Source organism: Sitophilus oryzae, unplaced genomic scaffold (genome assembly GCF_002938485.1).
Source record: "Sitophilus oryzae breed Bouriz unplaced genomic scaffold, Soryzae_2.0 scaffold_488_pilon_pilon, whole genome shotgun sequence".
Lineage (NCBI taxonomy): Eukaryota > Metazoa > Arthropoda > Insecta > Coleoptera > Curculionidae > Sitophilus > Sitophilus oryzae.
The window spans coordinates 382,978-409,506 of record NW_022147071.1 but is presented as its reverse complement, the minus strand read 5'-3'; the positions used below and the strand labels follow the sequence as shown (position 1 = coordinate 409,506).

The 26,529-nt window shown below is 32.5% G+C and overlaps 1 protein-coding gene across 1 annotated transcript in view; it reads right to left on the bottom strand.

Moving 5' to 3' along the window:
- Nucleotides 1–5,574: 5,574 nt before the first annotated feature.
- Nucleotides 5,575–26,529, bottom strand: part of LOC115886375 (protein Wnt-1) — a 52,151-nt gene continuing 31,196 nt past the window's right edge. Inside the window, exons 4-6 of the mRNA XM_030905482.1 lie at nt 7,140–7,333; nt 6,769–6,959; nt 5,575–6,597 (exon numbers count right to left, since the gene is read on the bottom strand). Of these exons, the coding sequence (XP_030761342.1) occupies nt 6,410–6,597; nt 6,769–6,959; nt 7,140–7,333 (573 nt within the window). The 3' untranslated portion in view covers nt 5,575–6,409. The remainder of the gene's footprint in view (nt 6,598–6,768; nt 6,960–7,139; nt 7,334–26,529) is intronic.

Here is a 26,529-nt window from a genome sequence, read left to right as displayed (position 1 = left end):
CTTAGGAAATCTAACCAGAAAGTACATGCATACTTTGCTTAATGATGGCTTAATATAAATAAAAGAACAACTGAATACTTTACTTGCCTATGAAAGGATAATTCGGGGACCTTTATATTAGAATTTTCACACACTAAACACTTTCTAGTCATTTTTACGAGTTTTTCGAAAGAAACGAAAAAAATAGAAATATAATAACTGCACAAACTTAAAATTAGCTCGTTTAGTTTAAATGTTTCTTCTAATTAAATGAAGATATTTATTAAAAGGCCTCTACCGATTCTCTACCAAATGAATATCAGTTACTAGTGTCTGGCGTGGCCTCATTGACATTTCCTAAATAATTCACGTGGCAGTTAAAGTGTTAAAAATTATTTCAATCGAGTTTATGGCGTTTATTCAGTTTATTATTTATTGTATTTGTTCAGTTTATTTACTAACGTTTTTGCCAATAGGGGCAATCCTGAATATCACTGCTACTGTCACCGCCAAATGCCTCGGTGCCAACCGACCAAGGGATAGGAGGCAATGAAAAAGCAAACGATATAGCTAGAAAAGGAGCGAACACTCTACTAACTGGACCAGAACCTTTCTATTTCCCAAGTCGAAACCAATTTTAATGGGAATGGGAATCCTCCAACGGTCGAAGTCGAAGACACTCGAAAAATTTACTCAGAACTTACGACCGAGAAAAATCAAACATTTTCCTTCATTTAAATCAGAACAATCTTCGGATTGTCACGGGCTTTTAAACAGGACACTGTCTCCTCGATGCATGAATACCTTATAGTAAATTGAAGCTAAGAAATATGAAGCAAATGCAGATTCTGGTGGGAAAATGGTACGATGAATTAGAACTCAAAAAAGAGGGACACAAGGTTTAGTTTCTCTAGACATTCTTTAACTAACTTCGAATTGATGGTTACTGAGTTTACTGAGTACAACAATGGGCCTAGCTACAAAGAGAGTATCTAAATATGCGAAGGAGGCTACACCATAATTGGAAATGGTTGAATAAGCTAAAGATAATAATGATGATGATTTCCTTTACGTATACGATCTAGGCAGTTTAGGAAAAGATATTTATTTAAGTGGCCAGTTCCATAATTTCCCTCTTTCCCCTGCTGCATAAAATGTAAATCCGGATCGCGCACATTTCCATCCATAAATATTTCGCCCGTGTTTTAGCGGAATTTATGTAAGACGTGGCTGACGACGAGCAGTCGCTCTAAAAAGGAGATGCGCGCCCGGTACATGTCATACATATAAAACTGTTCCTGTCAATCAGCCGGAGGTGGGTTGACCGGTACGGCCGAAACGACCGCGGGTACTGACGAAATTGGTCCAGCGGCAAAAACTCATTAACCGATTTGTTTTACTAATTTTTCAACGTTTTTACTGCGCTCGGCTCGAAAAATTGACGAATTTGTAAGAAGCAAAGACGAGTTTTATCTTTAACAGATTTTATTTAATATTTTTTCTTTGTCGGCGAAGGTTAGGTTAGCTTAAGTTCCTGAGGTTTGGGAAGTGTTTAATCCCTCACTCTGTATACTCTGTTTTTTTTCTCAGGTAAGATTTCGACCGACGATGACAGAAGAAAAGCGGATGACGTCCATACCAATCTATTTATTTTACTAAAAAAAAAGTTTCTAATATTTTTGAAGTTAACTATGGATGGGTTTAAATATAAATCCGTCATACGTCGTCTCTTGTTGTTTTTAACCTGTTTTATTGGTTCATTTCAAAAATGACAGATCATATTTCAATTTTATTGGTTTGACGGAACGATGAACGACAAACGGTCGCCGAAAACGGTGCGTATTAAGTCGCTTTTAGATTTTTAAGGCTTATAAAAGTCTTGCCAAATTATAGGTTATAATTTTGTGTCAACTTATGTCAAATACCCTGCGTTTTGGAAGATGATGCATTTTTTTGATTCGTGTTATTACGTGTGTTTTGTGTCTTTTGAAGTCAAGTGCAGGAAAAATCGAGGGAAAATTTACTGTAGACTCAGAGCACAGTTTGTAGTTAATACTCGGTGCCCAGGCAGAAAGTCTTATACACCAATAAAGTTACCATCAATAAAAGTTTGTATACCATCTCGTCATACATAGGTGCATCTCGTATATCGTAAACGGATCGTACTAAACATATACTAAAAGCTGAAGTAGCTATATAATAACTACATCACACGATAGGTAAATAATGGACCTTAGTACTGCAGAAAAATAATGTCAAAAGATACTGGTTTAAAAAATTAAGATGAAATTTAATTAATTTTTTTGGTATGTGGTTTTTTGTTCTTCAAATAAAATAACTCGACTTAGATTTTTCAGTTTTATTGAGTTTTTTTCACAAAATTTTGAAGTAACCACTTGTCATTCAAATTTCCTGCTATGCGTTCCAATTGTACGGTCTTATTTCTTTGTAAAATAAAATAAACTAGTTTGAAATTAAAATGACAGACACATCTATCACTGTCAAGGATCTTGTCGTTGGACAGACTATACCAAACTTCCTCTCATTCTTTCTTTGTGTTAAAGTACTTCCAGCTCTTTGCAAAGTTGCCGATGTCGTTGATTGAAGTTGGCTTCTGCTGCTTCCTCTAGTCCCTCCAAAAAATAATGCCCTAAAGTTTTAAAACGTCTGTTTTCCATTGGCGGACAGTGGCACAGCAGGTGCTCTATGGTTTCTTCTTCCTCTCCGCATTCTCTGCAGTTGTCTTTGGAAATCTTCCATCTCACGAGTAAAACCCGTATGGACGGCACTGAATAAGCTAAAGATAACTGAAGAATCACCCCCTTAAATATTAACATGCTATTAGGGAACACCCTGTATAAATAACATATTCCAATTATTTACAAAATGTTAGTTTTATCCAAATCAACTTATTAACTAGGTACTGTGTGTTCACAAGGTGCTACAATCTCACGCATAGCTGATAAGCTATTTGTTCTCATTTTCCGGGAATCACCAAGCCGTTCTCACAATCATCTAGACCGAGCCCAGACGGCATTTCAAAATTATTCGAGCTATCGTCGATTCCTTTTTTTTTTTTTTGATTTACAATATGTATTCAGGGACAAGAATGTTGAATATACATACGCAGGTTTATGGATTTATATCTAGGAATGTTCTGCGTGTGTTTGTTTTAATGAAAACAGAATATCTCTAGCTCGTTTCTTCTTATTTAAATATTATGTTCTTTCTTGTTTGTTCTGTTAAGTTGACATGAGTTTTGAAGAAATTACGATTTTATCGAAAATTAAATAACGTGACATGCGTTTGTTGGCGTTATAGGGTGGGATTATTCTTAATTTATCTTTTCTTGGAATTTAAACTAGTCTGGAATCATAGATACATATTGGGCTTTGGGCTAGGCCCATATATGAGTGGAATAGTTCAAATATACCGTATGATCGAAAAAAAGAGCGTCAAGAAGGTGGGGGATGATAACCGATAATAATTTTGGCGAGGTCAACCTAAAGAAGTCATTTACCAAAAATTGACACACAATTTTTTGTCAAACATTACACTAAATAAAGAAAAATTAAAAAAGGATAGAAGGTTTCCAGACACTTAAAATTAACAATTTAAATTACAATCTTCTTAAAATAAAGAACAGTACTGCCTAAGGAATGACGTCTAGGGCTTAACCTCCCCAAAATTATCATCGATTGTCATCCTCCAGCCGTCTCTGACGCCGTTTTTTTTATTGTATGATATATCAGCAACAAATGTATATTTTTGAACTTTGTTTATTAACCTTGTATACTTCAGGAAAATGAAGCTGCGGCTCTAAAAAGTTTTTTTTAATTTTCCGGAAGATCTGGGAAAAAAACGTAAAATTTTGAATGTTTTTTTTTGCATAAAACCTCATAGGCATGTCTCAGAAAGTCTCTCAGAATCAAAATATACTACCAATCTAAATACTTGCCCTTATTTAAGAGAGACCCTATATACCGGGTGCGTCTCGAAAGTGACTCACCCATATAACTTTTTTATTTTTTCAGTTAAAAACGAGATTTTGTATGATAATATATGACATAAATTAGGATTGATTGACGTAGTCAATTGTTTTCGGTCACTTCCTGTTTTACCGGAAATTACTACAACTTTTGAATGACACTTTCGGTATTTTTTTACTTTATTCGATAGAAAATAACACACCGAATAGAATTTTGACATTTTCGCATATGGTTTATTTGAAATTATAACATGCGGTTCATAACGAAAATTTGACTCAAATACCAAGTGTGTGGTATCAAATTATTCGTAAAAAATGCTTTTTCCATTTTTTTTTCGTTCCATTTGAAAAACTTGAGATATGGTTAAAAATACGATTTGAGCATCTTTTAACCGACCAGGACAAGACACTAAAAACATTAGAGGATCAAATCTATTTTTTCAAGGCTCCTTCATTAAAAATTAGTGTTTTTAGTACATGGCACTGGCACAAAATAAACACAATAAACATATCCATGGCACTCTAGATTGAAATTTAAAATACGATTTTTTTATTATATTTATTTATGTGAAACAGGAAGGGACCAAAAACAATTGAATACGTCAATCAATCCTAATTTATGTCATATACTAGCATACCAAATCTCGTTTTTTTATCTGACAAAAAAAATTATAGGGTTGAGCCACTTTTGAGACGCACCCGGTGTATCAATTACTTCTAGAATTAATAGGTATAAGAAATAAAAGGTATAGATAAAAATAAACCAAAATTAATATTTAAATATTTATTAAATATTTATTGTACAATGCAAATAAAACATAATATACACATTTAAAACTAGGGCATAAATAAAGAATCATAAAAATAATATAACTATCTACATACATAAGACTCATTTTTATTAGAAAAAAATATTTACAAATTTTAAACTTATTCAAAGTTCAAAATTATTTTTAATCATTTTCCATAGGTCCGATTCTAAATTTTACTAAAACAAATTAATTCGTTGTATAAATAAATAAGAAACTATACAAAACTAAGTGAGATGCTAGGCTGATTTAAAAGAATATATACAAATAATTAAAAAAAAAATAAATAAATAAGAAATAAGTTAATACAGATAAAATCTAGAATTTATCACTGGGTTCGTATTGAGACCCCACATGTAATTATGTTCTTTTGTTCAATTATAATTATCAGAACGGTAAATATATCACAAAAATTGTTTTGTGTATTTTTATAATTTATACAGAGTACTTAAAACAGAGTGGCCCAATTTGCTGAAATCTAATTTGTAATAAGATTTTCACCTTCAATGCTCCGTACAAAATATATTAATAGACTTGAATCACCCTGTATTTTGTATATATAACGACGATATAAGTAAAAACCTCAAATACTCAAATTGACAATGATCGTGTTATGGATGTATTCCATAACACTGAGTCACTCTGTATACAGGACGTTTCAAAAATACAACTATAACAGTATAAGAATGTTTAATAAGTATGAGAGCCAAGTACCGTATGATCGAAAAAAAAAACGGCGTCAGCGATGGCTATGAAATGAAGATCGCTGTCATTTTATATGTAAATTTATATGGGAAGTGTCATCGATCGTCATTTCCCAGCCAAATGGACGCCGTTTGTTTCGATCATACGGTATTTTTACTATAGTAATGATCGAAAAAAAACGGTGTCAAAGATGGCTGGGAATGACATTCGGTGATAATTTTGACGAGGTCAGTCTCTAGACGTCTGTTAATAAAAATTGATATAAAATTTTTCAGAAATTAACACTAATTATAGAAACATTAAAACAGAATAGAACGTTTCTGGACACAAAAATCAATTTCCCAAAAAATATTTTTTCTAGGCTTGACTTAGCCAAAATGATCATCGATTGCCATTTCCCAGCCGTCTTTGACGCCGTTTTTTTTTTCAGTTGATTGTTCCTATAAAATGCATGCATTGACATGATGAACCTGTCAAAATAAACCATTTTGATTGGTTAAAAAGTACTAATGTGAAATTTTTCATTTATAGTCTATACAGAAAATAGTCTAAAATGACCCAATACAACGACAGATTTTTGGTACACTTTTGAAACACCCTGTATTAATAAAAAACATTTTTAGAGATGTGACATTCGCATTTAACAGTCACATCGGAAAGTTTCAAAAATAAATAAATAAAATAATAATAACTATATACACGCACTTGGGATATGTGAGAATTTTCGTTTTCTTGATTGTTCAGTCTTTCTAAATTAACTACAACCTATTTCTAGTTTAATACTGGTCAAAACATTGTTTAGGAACTTAAGAGAAGTATTCTCAATATTTCTTTTTATATATTTACAATTCTACGAAGCTCAGTCATACTTCTCTTAAATACCAAGAGAGATATTTGATTTAAAATACTAGTTTTAGGAAAAAATGGCTTAAAAGCAATACTGGACTTTTTTCTTTGTTCTGCAAATGTCGCATTTTACCTCGCAGCACCAGTGGAAGATGCAGTTGCATCGTTCCACGACCACCACCTCCTCGCTGTGGAAGCCTCGACCACAGCACATGACGTCACAGTTGTCGACACCTTCAGATGTCTCGTTGCATTGCCTGCCGTGTGTTCCTAGAAAAAAAAATTAAAAAAAAAACATTAGACTATCATTCAGGATTAGTAAGATTAGTAAGAAGTATTCAAGTTTAATTGGTATCTTTTATACGGAGTGATCAAAATGAATAAAATAGTTGGTAATATTTAAGACGCTATTTTATTTTAGGATTATTATTTTATACATACCTTGAATTCCATATTTGGGGTTCTTCTCGCAGAAACCTGGCAACATTTCATAGTAAACCAGATCTTTGACTCCAGGAGGTTTATGTTCTGGATTGAACGGTTTCAGTTGGAATCCGTACTTGTGTTTTCTTTTGTTTTCTCTCTTAGTGTGGATACTGTTCGTCATCAAAGCAGTTGGATTTTTTGGCAATCTGCAATCAGAAAAAAATGTTTTTTAGAGTATACTCACTTCTTTAACAAGCACAATACAGGGTGTCCAAAAAATAGTAGGTATACTAAACTTCAGTGAGTGATTCTACCGATATTTTTTGCCTTTTTTCAGATATGTTTTATAATCTTTAAAAAATAATTTTTTAAAAATCGAGACTTACCGATTGCTGTGAGCCTTGTTGCTCTTCAACGTTCCAGAGTTGGCAGCTATGACTCGCGTCGCTGCGTCATATCTGTCCTTGAGAAGGTCACCGATCACTCTGAAATTGGGCAGTTTCATCCAACAAGTTCTGGTGGTGCAGGAACCGGACATGCCGTGACACTTGCACTCTTGTCTCATCTGAGACTGGACAAGCTGTAACAAGAAGAAAATTTCATGTTAATTTTCGTCGATTATTTTAGTTAACGAATGTTAATTTATTACATATTATTAATCATAATTGAGTGGTGATTAATTCAGCCGATACAACTCTTAAAGAAAACTAGAAAATTTAATTTATTTTTTTTCGATAACTTATTTATTAGCTATGTAACATATTATATCTCCATTTTAATAATTTTATTTATTATGTTATTTCTTCATTGCTATTTTCGGTTACATATTTCATTATCTAATTCAGTTTTAAGACTTTGAAGACTCTCTCTCTGGGCAGAGATAGAATCGAAGGCATTGTTTTTTTTAGAAATTGGTTGACGTCGTCAAACTTTTATATCATTTTCTTAAATACCATGTTTATACCACCTTATTGCATTTTGTGGTAGTTTTTGTAAAAGTTTGTTTTGAACAAAAAGTCTCTGATGAACTAAATATTCTTTTTTCAGATTTACAACAAAACAGCAGGCTTTACCATAATGAACTAGATCAATTGATTTTTCCTAAAAAAGAAAAAAAAGAAGAAAGTAGAATAAAGTGCCACAGGAGAATACTATAGACGGATAATAATACTATAGACAGATAACTTCTTTTTATAATGCTCAAGGTGAAGAAGAAATAGATTAGATACAGTATTAGATTTGTTTCTATAATAATTAAGATGACTTGACAATTGCACAGCAACATATTTTAAGATTAGGTACAGGGGTGTTGCAACAGCAAAATTAAAACCCAATTCACCACAATACACCAAAACACTGGACGCGCATTTCGCTAACCATGTTAGCATCATCAGTAGATTTTTTTTTAGTGTAGGTATTGTTGTGAATTAGTGTTTTTTTTTTGCAACATTCTTCTAATTAAAATATGACAGTATACAAGATTGAGACTATTAGTGTTGATAGGTAATTGATTAGAGACAATAATTTATTACAAAGTTTTTGGATAGCTGCTTCCATAGACACTATCTAAAATAACTGACGTGGTTCTACATGAAATCTTACAAATTTTAGTCGTACAAGAACTGCGTTGCCAGACATGGAATTTTTTGTATTTTATGTTTTTGATGGAATGTAATTTAGAGAGATAACATAAAGACCGCAATAGATCTATACATTGGAATAGACCAATAGTCACATCATAGAATCCAATCTACTGCAACCTTGCTCTTATTAATGACACGTTTACGGTTTTCTATTACTCTGAAGTACCACGGTAGTAGTAGGTACTACCGTGGTACTCCCGATGCACTTTATTTTTCAGCGCACTAAAACACGTACGTATACGTTTAACGCGAACGGTTTCACGGCAATAACCATTAATCGAAAACAAAACCGATCGATCCGAACCCGACATAAAACTTTTTTCCCGGCCGATTATCCTCTGGGGCATTTTGCAATGATTTTGCATGTATAGCATAATTGCGACGGCGAACACGTACGGCACTGTGCGCGAGAGGCAAAAACCACGGGAAAATGACGCTTCTTATATGGAAAACGAATCTTTGTTCGGCGTAAAGCTGGCCACACACTACACAGGCGGAAGTGATTTAGTGTAATTGTTTGAAGGTGGCAGAAAATGTTTTGTTTCAATGAAAAATGACATATCAAACTTCCATTGTTTTCATTATGATGTTTCAGACAGACCTTTTAGTCAAATATAGGTGGTGAGCGTTTTCATTAAATGATATTAGATATTAAAATTGCTAAAAAAATATATTTCTAATGAAAATAGATAAATAATAATAATTATATAATAACAAAAGTAGCACATACTCTACCGAAACTGGGTACTACAATTAGGAACTTTATTCAAAAATTTGTTGACATTTTTCTTAAAGAAATGTTGATTCAAAACCAATTAATGTCTATAGTTACTCAATCTATATCTTATCCGATAGTCAAGCAACATTGAAAGTTATCAACTCAGTAACCAACATTCGAAGTTGGTCAAAGAATGCCTAGAGAAGCTGAACAAATTAGACAAAGAAAATAAAGTCCTCCTATTCTGACAGAAGGCAATGAAAAAGCAAACAATCTAGTTAAAAAAAGAGCGAACACTCCTCTAACTAGGACCAGAACCGTTCTGCTTCCCAAGTGGAAACTAACTTAAAGCGGAAATCAAGAACCTGGAGGATGCCCATCCGTAACAAGGAATGGGATTCCTCCAATGGTTCAAGAGGACACTGTCTCCTCTATGAACACCTCAGCAGATTGGATATTAGAAACAACAGCGAATGCAGAAATTCTGTGGGAAAAATGGGGAAACACCTTATCACTGAGTGCGCCGAGAAACTTCGTGCTATAAACTTTGGTACGACTTATATCGGAGATAACCTCTATAAAACCGTCTCATATATATTAGTTATAACTCAAGAAAGGGGAATACACCCCTCTCACACATTCTACAAAAATTCTAGTCTATCTATTACACATGTCTCTCTACATTTACAGACTTGATTTTTGAATATTAGATAAGCAGTGTGTAGCTAACTTAAGATTAAATCGAAGGCACTATATGGAATAGGCAATAAATGGCATGGTAACAAGAAATTAAACTTTTTTTGTTTTTCTTTCAGATTTGTCTCGTCTCTTTTCCATGGGAATTGTGTGAGTGTTTATGTATGTTTGTGGCGTTATATTTTTTACCATCAAGTCATGTAAAATGGAGCTAAAAACCGTTGATTTCTTTAAAGGCGATTGAAATAACTGTCGTGGCGTGAGACAATAATGACATGGAATTTGTTGACTGGCTTTCCAAGGAACTGATACACAGAAATATGTTCCCGATAGATCACCGAAGTTAAGCGACGTTAGACGATGCGATTGGATAGACTGGTGAACGTCTGGAAACTGTCGATGTTGTGCTATTGTGAGATGGCAATAGTGTAAAATCTATTGACACACCCTGATTATAATTATTGTAAAACATACTTCTTTAATAATTGTATCTAAATATTTAAAAACAGAATTAATATCATTATAGCTAATAGTTGTCACATTTCGACTTAATGACTATTTGTCATTTTGAAAAATGACCCGAGCCAAGCGAGCTATTAGCTTGAACAGACGTTCGCTCTTGTCGAGATAAACAAAAACTTGTTTAAATCAATTAATTTCTCTGTCAATGTTTAGTAAGTTTTGGTTTTGAGATATTCTAAACAGTAACGATTTGCTGCTGAATATATTTGCTCACTGGGATCAAGATATGTAGGAAATTCGATGTAAATTTGAATAAATATGGTTTATTGGCGAAGAAACTTTTAACGTCTATTACGCTGTACTGTTCGGGTTTGGTTGCAGGGGTCGGGTAAAGCGGGTGTATGGCCGAAGGAAAAATATATATTATATTTCAGAAATTTGCCTAAAGTTTAGCCAGTTTAACACTCTAGCCACCTGTAATTTATTAAATTACCTTTTTTTATTATTACCCTCTGCTGCTATTGGCCCAATTAATTTTATATGAGTTCTAATCTGGATTTCCTTCAAATTCAAACGCCGATTTACCTTCCATTACTTAATAAATCCAAGAAGAAAATACAGATACAGAGAGGTCTTTACCTAAATCATTCCAGCTTGCATCTGGCAGCTTCCTAGACGCTTAGAATATAATTATTTGGTCAATTAGGATTGGCTAAGAGCCATATCGGCGTGTTTCCTCTGTATCGTTAGAGCTCGGAAAGTGCTTTGAAATTATTAATATATAGAGGATTTGTTTTTGATTAACTTTCAGCAGCACGCATAAACTATACCGAGTTAGGCATCTGCTGAGGACTTATAGAGAAATTAAAATAACTTTGGTTGCACATCATAATACGACCACCAGCAAACTCCATAAGACGACGCATGGTGTCATTGATGACGTGCAACGAAAGTTGTTTAAATTTTCCTTTACCTATAGGAAATCTCATGTAAATTAGGGTGTCCTTTATTGGCCTCCCTATTGATTTAAAAGAAATTTTAATGGGAGTTTTGGAAGTTCTTCTTTTTGAAATGAAACTTCTTTAGGCGCGTTGGGAGTAAAAATTCAAGACCGTGACACACAAAATAACGATTAACATTAATTTAAAAATAAATCCCCAACATGAATAATGAACAAAACATTTAAACAAAAACAGACCACAGACCACACAAAACTAAAAGTAACTTGTTGATTAGTAGCAGTTAGTAGTAGACAGAGATATAGATGTAGTAGTATTTATTATTCCGAAATAGAAAAAAAATTAAGTCTTTTAGAAAAGACTTAAGTCATTGAAAATATTTAAGTCTTTTTATAAAAGGGTTGACTTGAGGGTAATTATATTGATTTAAGTCATTTTACTGACTTCTCTTGCAGATCATCATGATTTATGTCATAAATATAGACTTAAGTCATAAAAACGACTTTTAAACAACGTTATATTGATTTAAGTCTTTACAAAAATGACTTATTGACTTGAAATAAATTGCTGTAACGTATTTGCAACTAAAGCACAGTCATCAGCGTATTGAAGTTCTGTGATGAATTTTGTATGTGTTTTTGTACCCTGAGTCTTTTTATGTTGAACAGACCGACGTCGTATCTGTATCTAATGCCCAAACCTCTCTCCTGCAGTTTTCTATAATGGAGAGCGCTGCCATGAATATATTGAATAGAAGAGGCGCTATGACTATGATATGAAATGACTTAAAGAAATATGGCTATGATAATAAAAATTACTTAAGGCTGAAGTCTCTTTACAATTGACTTGTTGCAGCTCTGTGCACCACGCGGTATGTTTTCAGCCGATGCATAATCCAGTACCTATAAAAGAAACATTTCAGTTTCTCCAACTAGTTGTGCGGTTAAAATACTTCTCCTATCAAAAAATTCTTCGATGTTCTCCCATTCTAAGTACGTCCCAGCTATCCAGGCGTACAAACGAACCATCTCCGTTAATTAGTACGGTCTAAAACAAGTTCGAAGGCCAAAAAGTAAGTAGTTTACGAACGAGGCTGTAAATAATCTATTAAAATTAATGGGGCAGTATATTAGAATATGCTCTCCCTCTCTGCGTCTAAAAGTCTAAAAAGGATAAGATTATATTGCGTAGCGCTCCCGGTGAGGTAGGCAGCCATATGAGGTACTTAAATTAAGGAAGATTTTCTTGTTGGGAATTTTACGAGTCCGCTCTCGATATATAGTACGTAGGTACTTCGGATGCGCGCGGGTTTGAAATTGTTTCGGATAAAAAGGGTAATTTTGTAGGGGAAGACGGGCAAAAATGACGCTGAAAGGTATGTATTGCAAAGGATATCACTATAGACATGTATAAAATAGAGGGTGGTCTGAATTGCATTCGGGAAACTTTGGCAGCATATTATGCAGATAAAAATCAGTAAAAAGTTTCGTATAAATGTATGTACTGATACAGGGTGTAGAAATATAATTTTTATTTCAATTTTTTCCAAATAATTTCTAATCTAACCTCGATATTGGCATGAAAATTGGAGTCTAGATGTTTTTTTTGGCATGAGAATTTTGATTTCGATGTCAATAAGACTATGACTTGTCTCCTGCAACTCCCAGTGGACGATATGCCAAGAACGTACAACTTTGACAAACATGTCAATGTAGTATTGAGCAATAAGAAGGATTGGAAGAGCGAAACGCTTGCCCAGCAGTTAAAAGACCATACCATAACTTGGTATACTGATGCTTCCCAAACCAATACGGGAACAGGGATCGGAGTGTTTGGGCCGAGAGCTAATTACTCCGAACCAATGGGCACTTACCCTAGTATCCTACAGGCAGAAATCTACGCTATCGAGAGATGCGTACAACTTATCTTAGATAGGAACTATCGGAAACAAGAAATAGCCATCTTATCTGATAGTCAAGCAGCGTAAAGGCGATCAACTCAGTATCAATCAATTCGAAATTGGTCAAAGAATGCATAGAGAAGCTGAATAAATTAGGCAAAGAAAACAAAGTCCTCCTACACTGGGTGCCTGCTCACCAAGGGATAGAAGGCAATGAAAAAGCAAATAATCTAGCTAGGAAAGGAGCGAACACTCCACTAACTGGACCAGAACCGTTCTGCTTTCCAAGTGGTAACCAACTCCAGGCGGAACTCAAGAACTTGGAAGATTCCATCCGCAACCTGGAATGGAAATCTTGCAATGGTCTAAGACACTCGAAGAAGTTTCTGAGCGCTTATGATCAAGAAAAATCACAGATCTTCCTGGGTCTGAGTAAGAACAATCTTCGGATTGTCACGGGGTTTTTAACAGGTTTTTAACTGTCTCCTCAATGAACACCTCAGTAGATTGAAACTAAGAAGAAACGGCGAATGCAGATTCTGTGGGGAAGATGGTGAAACACCAGTACACCTCATCACTGAGTGCGCCGAGACGACAACCATTCGTGCCATGAATTTTGGTACGACTGATATTGGAGATGGAGAACTACCCTCTATAAAACCGTCCCAGATACTGGCTTTTGTCAAAGCCCTGGGACTGTATGATGAGATATGATGCAAGAAAGGGGGACACAATGGATCTGTAAGGTCGAAGTGATTAACCCCCCTCCCACTCATTCTAAATTCTAAAAATTCTAAGACTATGACTTGTAAGTGTCGCCACCTACATGTGTTTAACTAATTTAAAGGCTAATAACTTTCCTTCCATACCTGTATTAAGGTACTGTTCTCTATGTAAAAAAAGTCTCTTAGCTACGAGCAACCGTTCTCAAGATATACCCGATGCGTCTCAAAAGTGGCTCACCCCTATAACTTTTTTATTTTTTCAGATAAATAAACGAGATTTGGTATGTTAGTGTATGACATAAATTAGGATTGATTGACGTTATCAATTGTTTTCGGTCATTCCTGTTTCACCGGAAATGACTACAACTTTTGATTTTTAAATGGCACCCCCGGTATATTTTTGCTTTATTCGATAGAAAATGACATTTTGAATAGACTGATACATCATATGTCAACTTTTGACATTTTAGTTTAAAAATAAATCGCATTTCATTCATAAATCGCATAAATTTCAATCTAGTGTCATGGATGTGTTAAAAACACTAATTTTTAATCAAGGAGCCTTGGAAAAATAGATTTGATCGTCAAATGTTTTAGATGTCTTGTCCTGGCTGGTCAAAAGATGTCCAAATTGTTTTTTTAATCATATCTGAATTTTTTTCAAATGGATCAAGTGTGGCTCATTAGCATATTTGGAAAAAGCACTTTTTTACGAATAATTTGATACTACACACTTGGTATCTCAAATAAACCATATTCGAAAATGTCAAAAGTTGACATATGATACGTCATTCTATTCAGACTGTCATTTTCTGTCGAATAAAGTAAAAAAATACCTAGGGTGTCATTTAAAAATCAAAAGTTGTAGTCATTTCCGGTGAAACAGGAAGTGACCAAAAACAATTGAATACGTCAATCAATCCGACGAGACGACCCGATATATATCTTGGACAAAATATAAACATGTTTAATTGTTTCTTTTTTCTTAAACCTTTAGATTATATCCATATATTTTTTTTTCCTTTTCTTGGGTATGAGGTTTTTTAAATAAATTGAAAGATGAAAACTTTTTTTTTATGCGACGTTTCGCTCCAGCATAGTGAGCTTTTTCAGGCATTTTATTCTTGAAGTCGCCTTGCTAGCACCAGACCAGTCTGTATAAATGAGTGAGTCATTCATTTATACATTCGATTACGTAACTAAAAGTTTGGTTGGTATCGAATATACCTAATATGTGACGGCCCATTAAAATTTAAAAATAAAAAAAAAGGAAAATGATGAACTATTCCTACTTCCCTGTCGTCTAATTTGCTCTATAGTCCCCTGCTTTTCACTACCGGTGGTCGTTGCTGTTTTATAAGACGTTATTAACGTGGTGGTCGATAATCTCCGATGGATTTAATGTGGTCAGGAAGAAAAACGCTTTTATAAGCAGTAAAACTGGAGTGTCTAACAACGTCCTGCAACTTGTTTACATTAGCACTAACTTAGCTCTAAACGTTTTAAAATTAGCAGTAGATTTGAAACGGTTTTAATGTAAATTATTCGAAGATTTTATTAACTGAAATATAATATTACCAAATATATACAGAGTTGTTCACCACATACGACACGGAGTATTGTAGCTAAACGATGAGATTTTTACAAATTGTAAGTTTTGGGTTCGATGAAGGACTATTAGAGGTACAATTTAAAAATAATTTTACAAGATACAGAGTGTCCCAAATAAGTAAAAAATATCAAAGTTGTATTTTTTTAAATGGAACACCCTGTATATTATTACATTTTTTTAGTTTCTGCGATTAAAATAAAGGTAAATTTGATTAAGGTTTATTATACTTAAACCTTACCGTTTTCGAACATTTTCAATTTTGTGAAATTGCAGTAAAAATTTTAAGGCTTCATTTCTCCAAGAGGAGTATCAAAGTTTTTAATACTAAATATTTACTGAAGTTTATTTACTGATCAGTTATTGTGTTGCAATAATAAAATAATACTACCTTATACAGTGTCCTCTAAAATTTATTTTTAAATAATTGTTAGCCGCTTCAAGCAGCAATAACTTTGTTTAATTTAAATGGAACACCCTGTATATTTTACAAGAATCAGATGCACAATTTAATTCGTATCAAATTAATATTATATACCATTTTTTACCTATCTCTTTAAGTCAGGAAGACCAAGAAAGGTGTGCAAACGGCAATAACTTGTTTAATTTTAAATGGAACACCCTTATATTTTACAAGAATCAGATGCACAATTTAATTGTCTATCAAATTATATTATACCATTTTTGTCTATCTCTTTAAGTTTCCCGTGAGAAAATGCATTTTCTTATGATTTAGAACTTATTTATCAATATACCCATGGACTATTGACATTTTAGATTATTTTAAAGATGTACCAAATTTTTAAAGAGTACCAGATACTAATATTGTCGATATAATTCGTTTATTTCATTAAATTATAAAAAAAAAAACTGTTTAAATATTTGTTAAAGAGGACCAATTAATATGATTCAGTATTCAAACTACTATTAACTGACTGTTTGCGTTGATTAATAATAATTGCTCCAAATACTAAAAAACTGAATTTTGTATGTGCATTAGACAGTGTGATAAAAAGTAACGCCTTAAAAATGATATTTCATTTTTTTAATAAATGCTTATTTATAACAACAACAAGACTTTAATTTGATTGGTAGTGACGGGAGACGTTAGAACTGAAGACCAAAAGGTACGCGGTACAGCTTATAAGTACCAGATGCCCACAGTAAAAACATGGGGGTGGGAGTATAATGGTATAAAGTCGCTCAGGTGTTGGCCCTCTTGTTAAAAATTGATGGGATAATGGACCGTTTTATGTACAAAGACATATTGAGAATACATGCCTCATGCTGATGAAGAAATGCCACTCAGATGGTTGTTCCAGCAAGACAACATCCCAAGTACAAATCTCGGTTTGTTCAAAATTGGTTAAATGAACATAATGTCTACTCACGGATTGGCCCTCACAGTCTCCGGATCTTAACCCCATAGAAAATTTATTGACCATTTGGATAGCAAAATGCGAAGCCATTCTATTAACGAACACAATTAATTATGTAATTAATGAGTAGTATATGGGCAGGAAATAACGGTGTTATATTTAATTAATGGTATACTCTTTTATAAAAGATTTAAATAGTTTTCTTTTTGCATACAAATGGGCTAGTAATATTATCGTTTTTGCTAAAAACGATAATATTACTAAACATTCTTATTTTATTACATTTGTTGCTTTAAAACAAAATGTCAATATTCCATGGATATATTGATAAATGAGGTCTAAATTATAAGAAAATGCATTTTCTGAAAACTTGAAGGGATAGGTAAAAAAATGGTATAATACAATTTGATAGACAATTTAATTGTGCATCTAATTCTCCTAAAATATACAGGTCATTCCATTTAAATTAAAGAAGTTATTGTTGTTTAGGCTAATAATTATTTAAAATAAATTTTTAGACACTCTGTATATAGGTAGTATTATTTTTATTATTGCAACAATAACTGATCAATAAATAAACTTCATTAAATGTTTAATGATAAAAACATTGATACCCTTGAAATGAAGCTTTAAAATTTTTACTGCAATTTCACACAATAACTGATCAATAAATAAACTTCATTAAATATTTAGTATTAAAACAGTGATACCCTTTGAGGAAATGAACTTTAAAAACACCACTGCAATTCACAAAATTCAAAATATTTCAAAAACGGTAAATTGTTAAGTGTAATAACTTAACTTAATCAAATTAATTTATTTTTTAATCGTAGAAACTAAAATTGTAATAATAATACAGGGTGTTCCATTTTAAAAAAATTGATGAGATTTTGATTTATTTGGGACACTCTGTATCTTGTAAAAATATTTTTAAATTGTAGCTCTAATAGTCCTTCAACGAACCCCAAACTTACAATTTGTAAAAATCTCATCGTTTAGCTACAATACTCCGTGTCGTATGTGGTGAACAACTCTGTATAAAGTAAGTACAATGCCAAAGGTGTAATATTCCTACGTAAAATACAAATTCATAGCGATTTTAAACAATATAGTGAGTTGCTGATGCTTTAGAAATAGAAATTTCAACAATCTAAAAGATTGGAACCAAAGGGTTCGTAACTGATGAAGAGTTCAAGAAGAAATGAATAAATTCCAAAAAAAACACTCAATCAGTAATATAGGAACGAATATGCAATATGAAGTGATCTCAGACACACCCTAAAACTCATATTTGACAAATTATGATGAAGTAACGGTGAACGATGAACTACACTGACCGGCAGGAAATCACATCTTCCACAATATCAACATTACAGAAACAATAAACACTACCTCATAAGCGTGTTGATTAGTAACATAGATTGCATAAATCACTCAACACCCAATGCTCAAGCAAAGCTTTGTTCTTCCTACAACTGAACCATTATAAAAGGCTTTAGCCACTTCAATTACCAACAGATTTGTCGTAGATAGCAGCGCCGCCGTACTAAGGCCCGAATCACGTGAAAACACATGTCCTTTTTGTCACATTAAAGACGTAATGCGGTGTTGTCGCTGCGGGGTGCCGCTGCGACATCTGCCCGCAGCGGGGAGGCATGTCCTGGCTAAATCGGACGGCGCATTACGGCGTACGTACGTCGAATATTAATTCGGGCAGGAACAAGTTTTTTTTATTATTTTCTTTGTTACTTCTGAGATTCCTCTTAGAACGGTGATTTTGTTACTTGTGCAGGAATACAGAATGTCAAAACTTCGGCGGGTGGTTCTACAGATAAAAAAAAACAAAAAGTTTCTAGGAACATATCCCTCCGAAAGAAGTTTACATTAAGTTTTTTTATTAGATGGAGAATTAAGAAATGTAAATTTTTTGTATTTAAAGTATTTCAACATTTTTAATGGTTTTGCAGATACCACGCAGTATTATTTCATATGGCTCTCTCTCTCAACGGTAAGATACGAGAGAAAAATATTTGGCTGGGGCTTTGATAAAAATTTACTATGGAAAATGCCATATGAAATATAAAACAGCGAATATCTGCTAAACCGCTAAAAATTTTGAAACACTCTAAATACAAAGAAATGTTCATTTTTTAATTCTCCATCTATTGAAAAAATAATATACAGTGTGTTCCATTTAAAAAACGAAGAAAAATTATTTTATATTTTAGAAAGTTTGGCGTAGAATTTTATCGTTTTTAGCAAAACGATAATATTACTAGCCCATTTGTATGCAAAAAGAAAACTATTTAAATCTTTATAAAAGAGTATACCATTAATTAAATATAACACCATTATTTCCGCCCATATACTAATTAATTACATACTTAATTGTGTTCGTTAATAAATTATTATAAATAAATGTGGATTTGAGTCAGAAATCAATATAATAATAAGTTATCCAAATTAAAGTCTCTGTTGTTATAAATAAGGCATTTATTAAAAAATGAAATATCATTTTTAAGGTGTTTACTTTTTATCACACTGTCTAATGCCCATACAAAATTCAGTTTTCAGCAGTATTTGGAGCAAATTATTAATCAACGCAAACAGTCCAGTTAATGTAGTTTGAATACTGGAATCATATTAATTGATCCTCTTTAACAAATATTTAAACAGTTTTTTTTTTTATTTTTTAATGAAATAAACGAATTATATCGATAATATTAGTATCTGTACTCTTTAAAAATTTGGTACATCTTTAAAAATAATCTAAAATATCCAACAGTCCATGGGTATATGATAAATAAGTTCCAATTACAAGAAAATGCATTTTCTACGGAAACTTAAAGAGATAAATAAAAATGGTATAATATAATTTGATAGACAATTAAATTGTGCATCTGATTCTCGTAAAATATATAGGGTGTTCCATTTAAATTAAACAAGTTATTGCCGTTTGAAGCCTAATAATTATTTAAAAATAAATTTTAGACACTCTGTATAAGGTAGTATTATTTTTATTATTGCAACACAATAACTGATCAGTGAAATAAACTTTAGTAAATATTTAGTATTAAAAACTTTGATACCCTTGGAGAAATGAAGCCTTAAAATTTTTACTGCAATTTCACAAAATTGAAAATATTTCAAAAACAGTAAGGTTCAAGTATAATAAACCTTAATCAAATTTACCTTTATTTTAATCGTAGAAACTAAAAATGTAATAATATACAGGGTGTTCCATTTAAAAAAATACAACTTTGATATTTTTTACTTATTTGGGACACTCTGTATCTTGTAAAATTATTTTTAAATTGTACCACTAATAGTCCTTCATCGAACCCAAAACTTACAATTTGTAAAAATGTGGTGAACAACTCTGTATAGGTATGGTAGGTTATTAAGATCGACAAAAAAAAAGTTTTTTTAATTTCACTTAAAATGAGTTATTTCGGTCATAAATGACCTAAATACGAAATATTCATGGTGTCGGTCTGTCCATCTGTCCGTCTGTCCGTCTGTCCGTCTGTCCGTCTGTCCGTCTGTCTGTCCGTCTGTAACACGATAACTCAAAAACCGCTAAACCGATTTTAACCAAATTTGGCATAAAAATACTGTGGCACCCGAGAATCTGCCAATTAGTTTTTGGTGGGGGTGGGGGGTTGGTAAGGGAGTATGGGAGGGGGTTAAAAATTTAAAAAAATCGTAATTCCAAAATTACAGTAGCTAGCGAAACGCGGTTTTCAATTTAAGATTGGGAATAATATTTGCAACAAAATTTGTATTAACATCAAAATCAGTCAAAGTCACAATTTTTGAGATAAAAAAATTGGATTTAAAAATTTTTTTTAAATCTTTTAATTCGTTTACTTTCCTTTAGATTTGACTGATCATTTCCCGTCAACCGTATCCGCACCGATACAACCAAACCGGATGAAAAAGAAATAAATAAAAACAAAACCACCACGCCGTTAAAATTTAAAACGGACTTCCATCCCAAAACGCACCGAAGCAAAACGCTGCTGCTGCTATCTGCCGGTCGAACGGCGTAATAATAAACCAAAATTAGTCGATTGTAACTTAACAGCGCCTATCGCGAAAATTAATTAGGGCTAAGATAAGGTTAAGGGGGCTTATCTGGAGCCTTCAAAGAGATCGGCCAGCGCCAGCGGCAGCAATGAAGGAGAAATTATGAGACGGAGTGGTTATTTATATATTTTGACGTTGGTAGCGGAACTATCTGAACAGGAAAAAGTAATAACGTATTTTGAGGTTATTTTATTTACAGTCTACCAGGGTATTTCAAAAAACATGTCCGTCTCTTGTGGGAGATTCCTCACGTAAAAAATAAGATTTATTTATCATATAAATATATATATAACATAGGTGCGATTCTGCTCATGCTTCATTAGCTACAAGGTGTTAATAATTTTTCGATTTGTTATAATTTTCTTCCAAGTACTTTTAGTGATTGAAATTTTGAGGCTAAAGGTTACTATAAAGATTGCTACATATTTTAATGCTAAAAAAATGTCGATAAATTCATCAGGTATATGTACGCCACTGACTTTAATGACTATAAAAAGCATTTTTGGTAAACTCTGTCTCTCTAATAGTTTCTGAAAAATAAATTAATTTTCTTAAAAGGTCCGAGATTAAATTAATATCTCCGAAACTAAAGTTCCAAAAAATCGTAATATATCTAGAAATTCATTTACCCACTAGGTAGTTATAAAAAGTATTTTGGTAAATTCTGTCTCTAATAGTTTCTGAAAAATAAAATTATTTTTTTAAAAAGGTCCGATTAAATTTATATCTCTAAACTAAAGTTCCAGAAAAAGTCGCCAATATCTACAAATTCATTTACCCACTAGTAGATATAAAAGCATTTTAGTAAACTCTGTCTCAAATAGTTTCTGAAAAATAAAATTAATTCTTCTTAAAAGGTCCGATTAAATTAATATCTCCACGAAACTAAGTTCCCAAAAATTCGTAATATATCTAGAAATTCATTTACCCACTAGTAGATATAAAAAGCATTTTTGGTAAACTCTGTCTCAAATAGTTTGTGAAAAATAAAATTAATTTTCTTAAAAAGGTCCGATTAAATTATATATAATTATACATCACATGTACGCCACTGACTTTTGTTTCCTGTTATTAGCGAAATAGTGTAAGCTGTTTAATGCCTTGATATTTTGTCGATTTCGGCCTGCTTGATGAGCTAAACGCAATTTTTATTAATTTGCCTTAATCCATGTCTAATAGTAACCTTTAAAAAAATTTAATGTTCATTAACTTGAAAAAGTTTTAAATAAATACTCATTGATTCTTCATCAAAAAATATGAAAAAAAGTTCTTTAAGTGAACATGAGTATGGAAATGCATAGTTTTCCCAGAGGATTTACAGGATGTTAAAACTTTTTAAAATAAGTTTTTTTGTAATTATCTTAAATAAAAAATATATAATATATTAATTTTATTTTTATTTTAATTTTATTAATTGTGATTAATAAAATTGCGTTTATCTCATCAAGGAGGCCAGAGGAAAAAGTCAGTGGCACACATGTTTTTTTTTGAAAAATATTTTAGTGATAACTCATATATGCGTCCCTTTATGAAATTTATCGACACTTTTTTAGCATTAAAAAAATGGCAAAGCGCTAGTAACACCTACCCTCAAAATTTCATTCGAATCACTATAAGTACTTGGAAGAAAATCGAAAAAATTATTAAGACTAACACACTGTATACTCTGTTTTTTTCTCAGGTAAGATTTTCGACAGACGATGACAAAGAAAAGTGCCAGATGACGTCCCATACCAATCTATTTATTTTACTTCAAAAAAGTTTCTATTACTTTTAAGTTATCTATGGAGGGTTTAAACTGTTATACGTCGTGTCTTGTTGTTTTGTAACCAGTTTTATTGGTTTATTTTAAAAATGACAGATCGTATTTAATTTTATTGGTTTGACAGAACGATGAACTGACAAACGGTCGCCGATGTGTACGAACTCGCCTTTTAGATTTTTGTCATTTTTTGACGTTTGTCAAAGTCTTGCCAAATTATAGGTTATAATTTTGTAATAACTTTGTTAAATACCCTGCGTTTTGAAAGATGATGCATTTTGATTCGTATTATTACGTGTGTTTTTGTGTCTGAAGTCAAGTGAAGGAAAAATCGAGTGAAAATTATATGTTGATACGAATCTTATTATTTTTCCGTGAGGAATCTGCCCAGGAGAGCATTTTTTATACACCCATGAATATGCCATCCATATGAGTTTATACACTTTTAGCATTAATTCAGTGCATCTCGTATACTATGATCAAACTAATCACAAAGTAAAAAGCCGAGATATGGGGATTTGTTGATCTTCTGGGATTACTCGATACCTAACTAGGTAAATAATGGATTTTAGTACTGCAGAAAATAATGTCGCTAGTACTGGTTTAAAAAAATTAAGATTAAAGTTAATTAATCAACTTTAAGGTAAAAATTTGGTAGGAGTTATTATTAATAAAATAGTTTGTTTTATTTACCTATGTTGTTTTATTTATTCCTGTGAATATTAAATTTGTATTTGTACATAAGCTATATTGATAAATATAATCATAAATGCGTGGGTAGTTTCCATAAAGCTTGGAAAGTAAATAATAGTTCTTTTTTTATATTTTTTGGTATGTAGTGTCTTTGTTCTTGTTTGTTTGTATTAACACATACCGTTTTTATTAAATAAAAATAACTCGATTACATTTTTCATTCTTATACAGATTATTTACAAGATATGATTAAAGTAATCCCATTGCCTAATTCATGGTGGTGTTTCAATCACGATGTTCAAATATTTCCTGCTATGTCTCCAGTTGTACCAACTTAAACTCGCGTAGGCATAACAATAAACTACTTTGAAATTAAATGACAGACACATCTATTTACTGCTGGCGATCTTTCTGTTGGACAGACTATAGCTATGAAACAAAGCAGAATCGACCTATGTTGAACGAATCATATTTTTCCGTGAGGAATCTCCTCTAATGAGAGAGCTTTTTAAAAACACCTGTATTCTTATACAGAGTGTTTACAGAAAGTTAATTCGAGTGATCCCATTACTACTTAGTGATGGGATCACTCGAGTATTCAAATCCTCCGTATGTCTCGAGGATTTTTGTTGATCTTCGAGGATTACTCGATACCTAACTAGATTGTGGATTGGTGTGCGTCCAGCTTAGTGATCATTACAAAGCTACATATTGATACCACAGATTAGGTATCCTATAAGTATACAGATAAAAATCTGGTCCCGAATTCGTGGTACGAAAATTGTTTTTTATGACGATGTGCAAACGAGTAAAATTTCCTGTGCGCAAAAATAAACTCGCGTAAAATAACAATAAACAGCGTAATAGAGATATCGCTAAACCGAATAGCGTGCATGGACGTTAATAAGGCCAGGTGTTATTTTTCTTTACGTGAGTGGTAATAACATCCTCTTCATTTATAGTTATCGGATCGGAAAGAATTCTGTTCATGTCGCGTCCGCTATTTAAACTTGACCTAACTTCGAATTTAAAACTTTGAAATTGTTTTGTTTAATAGGTATTTTAAAACTAAAGCAAAGAGTAGATAAGACAAGAGACGACAGTGAACAACGAAGTCGAATTTCGCGAGAGAGACACAGATATATTAAAATTTAAAGGTCCCATCAAGTCCCATTTTGTCTGTTGCCAAGTATATTTCTTTGAAAAAAATAAAACAAGATTTTCTGAAAATAAATTAATAATATAAGAAAGATATAAGTAACGTATGTTAATACGGAAATCTAAATTTTAGTTTAGGTTCTTTTTTTCGCAATGTACTGATAATATCAATGAAACAGAATAACTAACTAAGTTGATCGATTTCAAAGATAAACAGATAAAATCTGAAAATCTGACAATGGCGTATTTTATTTATTCTATGATTTTAATTCTAACCTATGATTTTAGGACGCTAATCAGCTGTGCTAATCAGGCTTTAAAACATAAACAAATCTGATTAATTGTTTTCTTTGAATTTTTTGCCTTTTTTAAAGAAGTGTGTGTTTTTAGAGTTTTCGATATATTATCGTTTTGAGAGTTTTTAAAGGTTTAATTTAGTATCGTTTTGTTGTACTAATTTGTAATAATTGTTAAATATGAATAGTGAACAGGACACGAGTAGCAGGGAAAGACGAGAGATGGTGGCATGTGTGTGCTTATAAAGACTGCAAAAATAGGTCTTATTCTTCGACAAACATAATATTTCACTCTTTCCAAAGGATCCTGTAAAAGTATTTTTATAGAAATATACTATATAATTATGTTATTAAACTAAATGTAATCTATAGATCGAAGACATGGTTAGAAGCTTTCTAATATATTTTACAAAAAATTTAGCAACTCTATTTTTTGTACATAAACTCCACATTGTAATATTACACTTGTTCAACTCCATATGTAAAAAATACACGTAAATAAAACATTTCGCTTACAAATCGACTTGGTCACTTTATCTTGCTTTACCAACGATATACAAAATATTGCTTTTATTATCTTTATTCCCCGACTAATATGTTTCTAATTATAATTTATTTTTGCATATAATATTTAGAAAACTCATTTTTTCGTTTCTCTTTATTTCTTTACCCATACAGTAACTATTTATAAGCTATACACGGCAAGTTTTATAATAGTGTATTTTTAAAATTTCCGCGAAAAAATTACGAAAATTTAAAGGGACAAGCGAGACGAGTCGCACTCTCCCACCACTCAAACATGAAAGGTACCGCGCGAACTGTCGTCTCTTTGTCTTATCTACTCTTTGACTAAAGTGCTTATTTCCAGTGCTTTATTGTTTAACGTCTGCCAGTGGGTTTAGGGTAACAAGCAACAAATTCTCTTAGAAGGGCTGAGTCGTTATCTGCTGTAAACCTAAGCATCTTTATAGGTTCTTTAATATTGGAAGAGGTGGAATCCATATTTTGGGCCATATTTATTTAATTAAAACTAATCCCAGCTACTTAAATATCAAATTACCTAATAAAACTAAAGTAATAATTCAAAACAATTCGAACATAACCTAAAATAAAAAATCTCGTCGGCCCCGGTGGTCAAATGCCCATTTAAGCAATTTTTAAACGTTATTTAGAAATAGCGCTTAGTGTAGTTGATCCGCAAATTACGTCAGGCGGTAACGGTCTTAGCGGATGTTGCGTTAAAAATTGACTCGCGCATATCGTAACCATGATAAGGTACGCGTAACTACGGCATGACGCTATTCGGTATTCCGATATCTCTCTAATACTGTGCCGGTCAGGCGCTGTGCACAGTTTTAAAGGCCATAAGTGGGCGTGCTATGTGCGCAAACTAGTACCCGATTCCGAAAATTAGAACCACGAAAAACAATAAAGAAAAAACAAAGTTTATAATCTGTATAATCTGTGTTGATACCTACGACATACAGAATAATATCACTCAAAAAAAATCTTCATAAATATTAAAATCCAAGCTTACAGATGCGTCCAGTCAACTGTTTGGTGTATCATTCGTAGTTGGTATATAGCAGCAGACCCACCGGTCCCCCCGCGCCCCCCAGGAATAATAAACACATCAAGCGAAACCGTTGGCTTAATAAGCGAGCGGCTATCGCTCCGAGCCCCAATG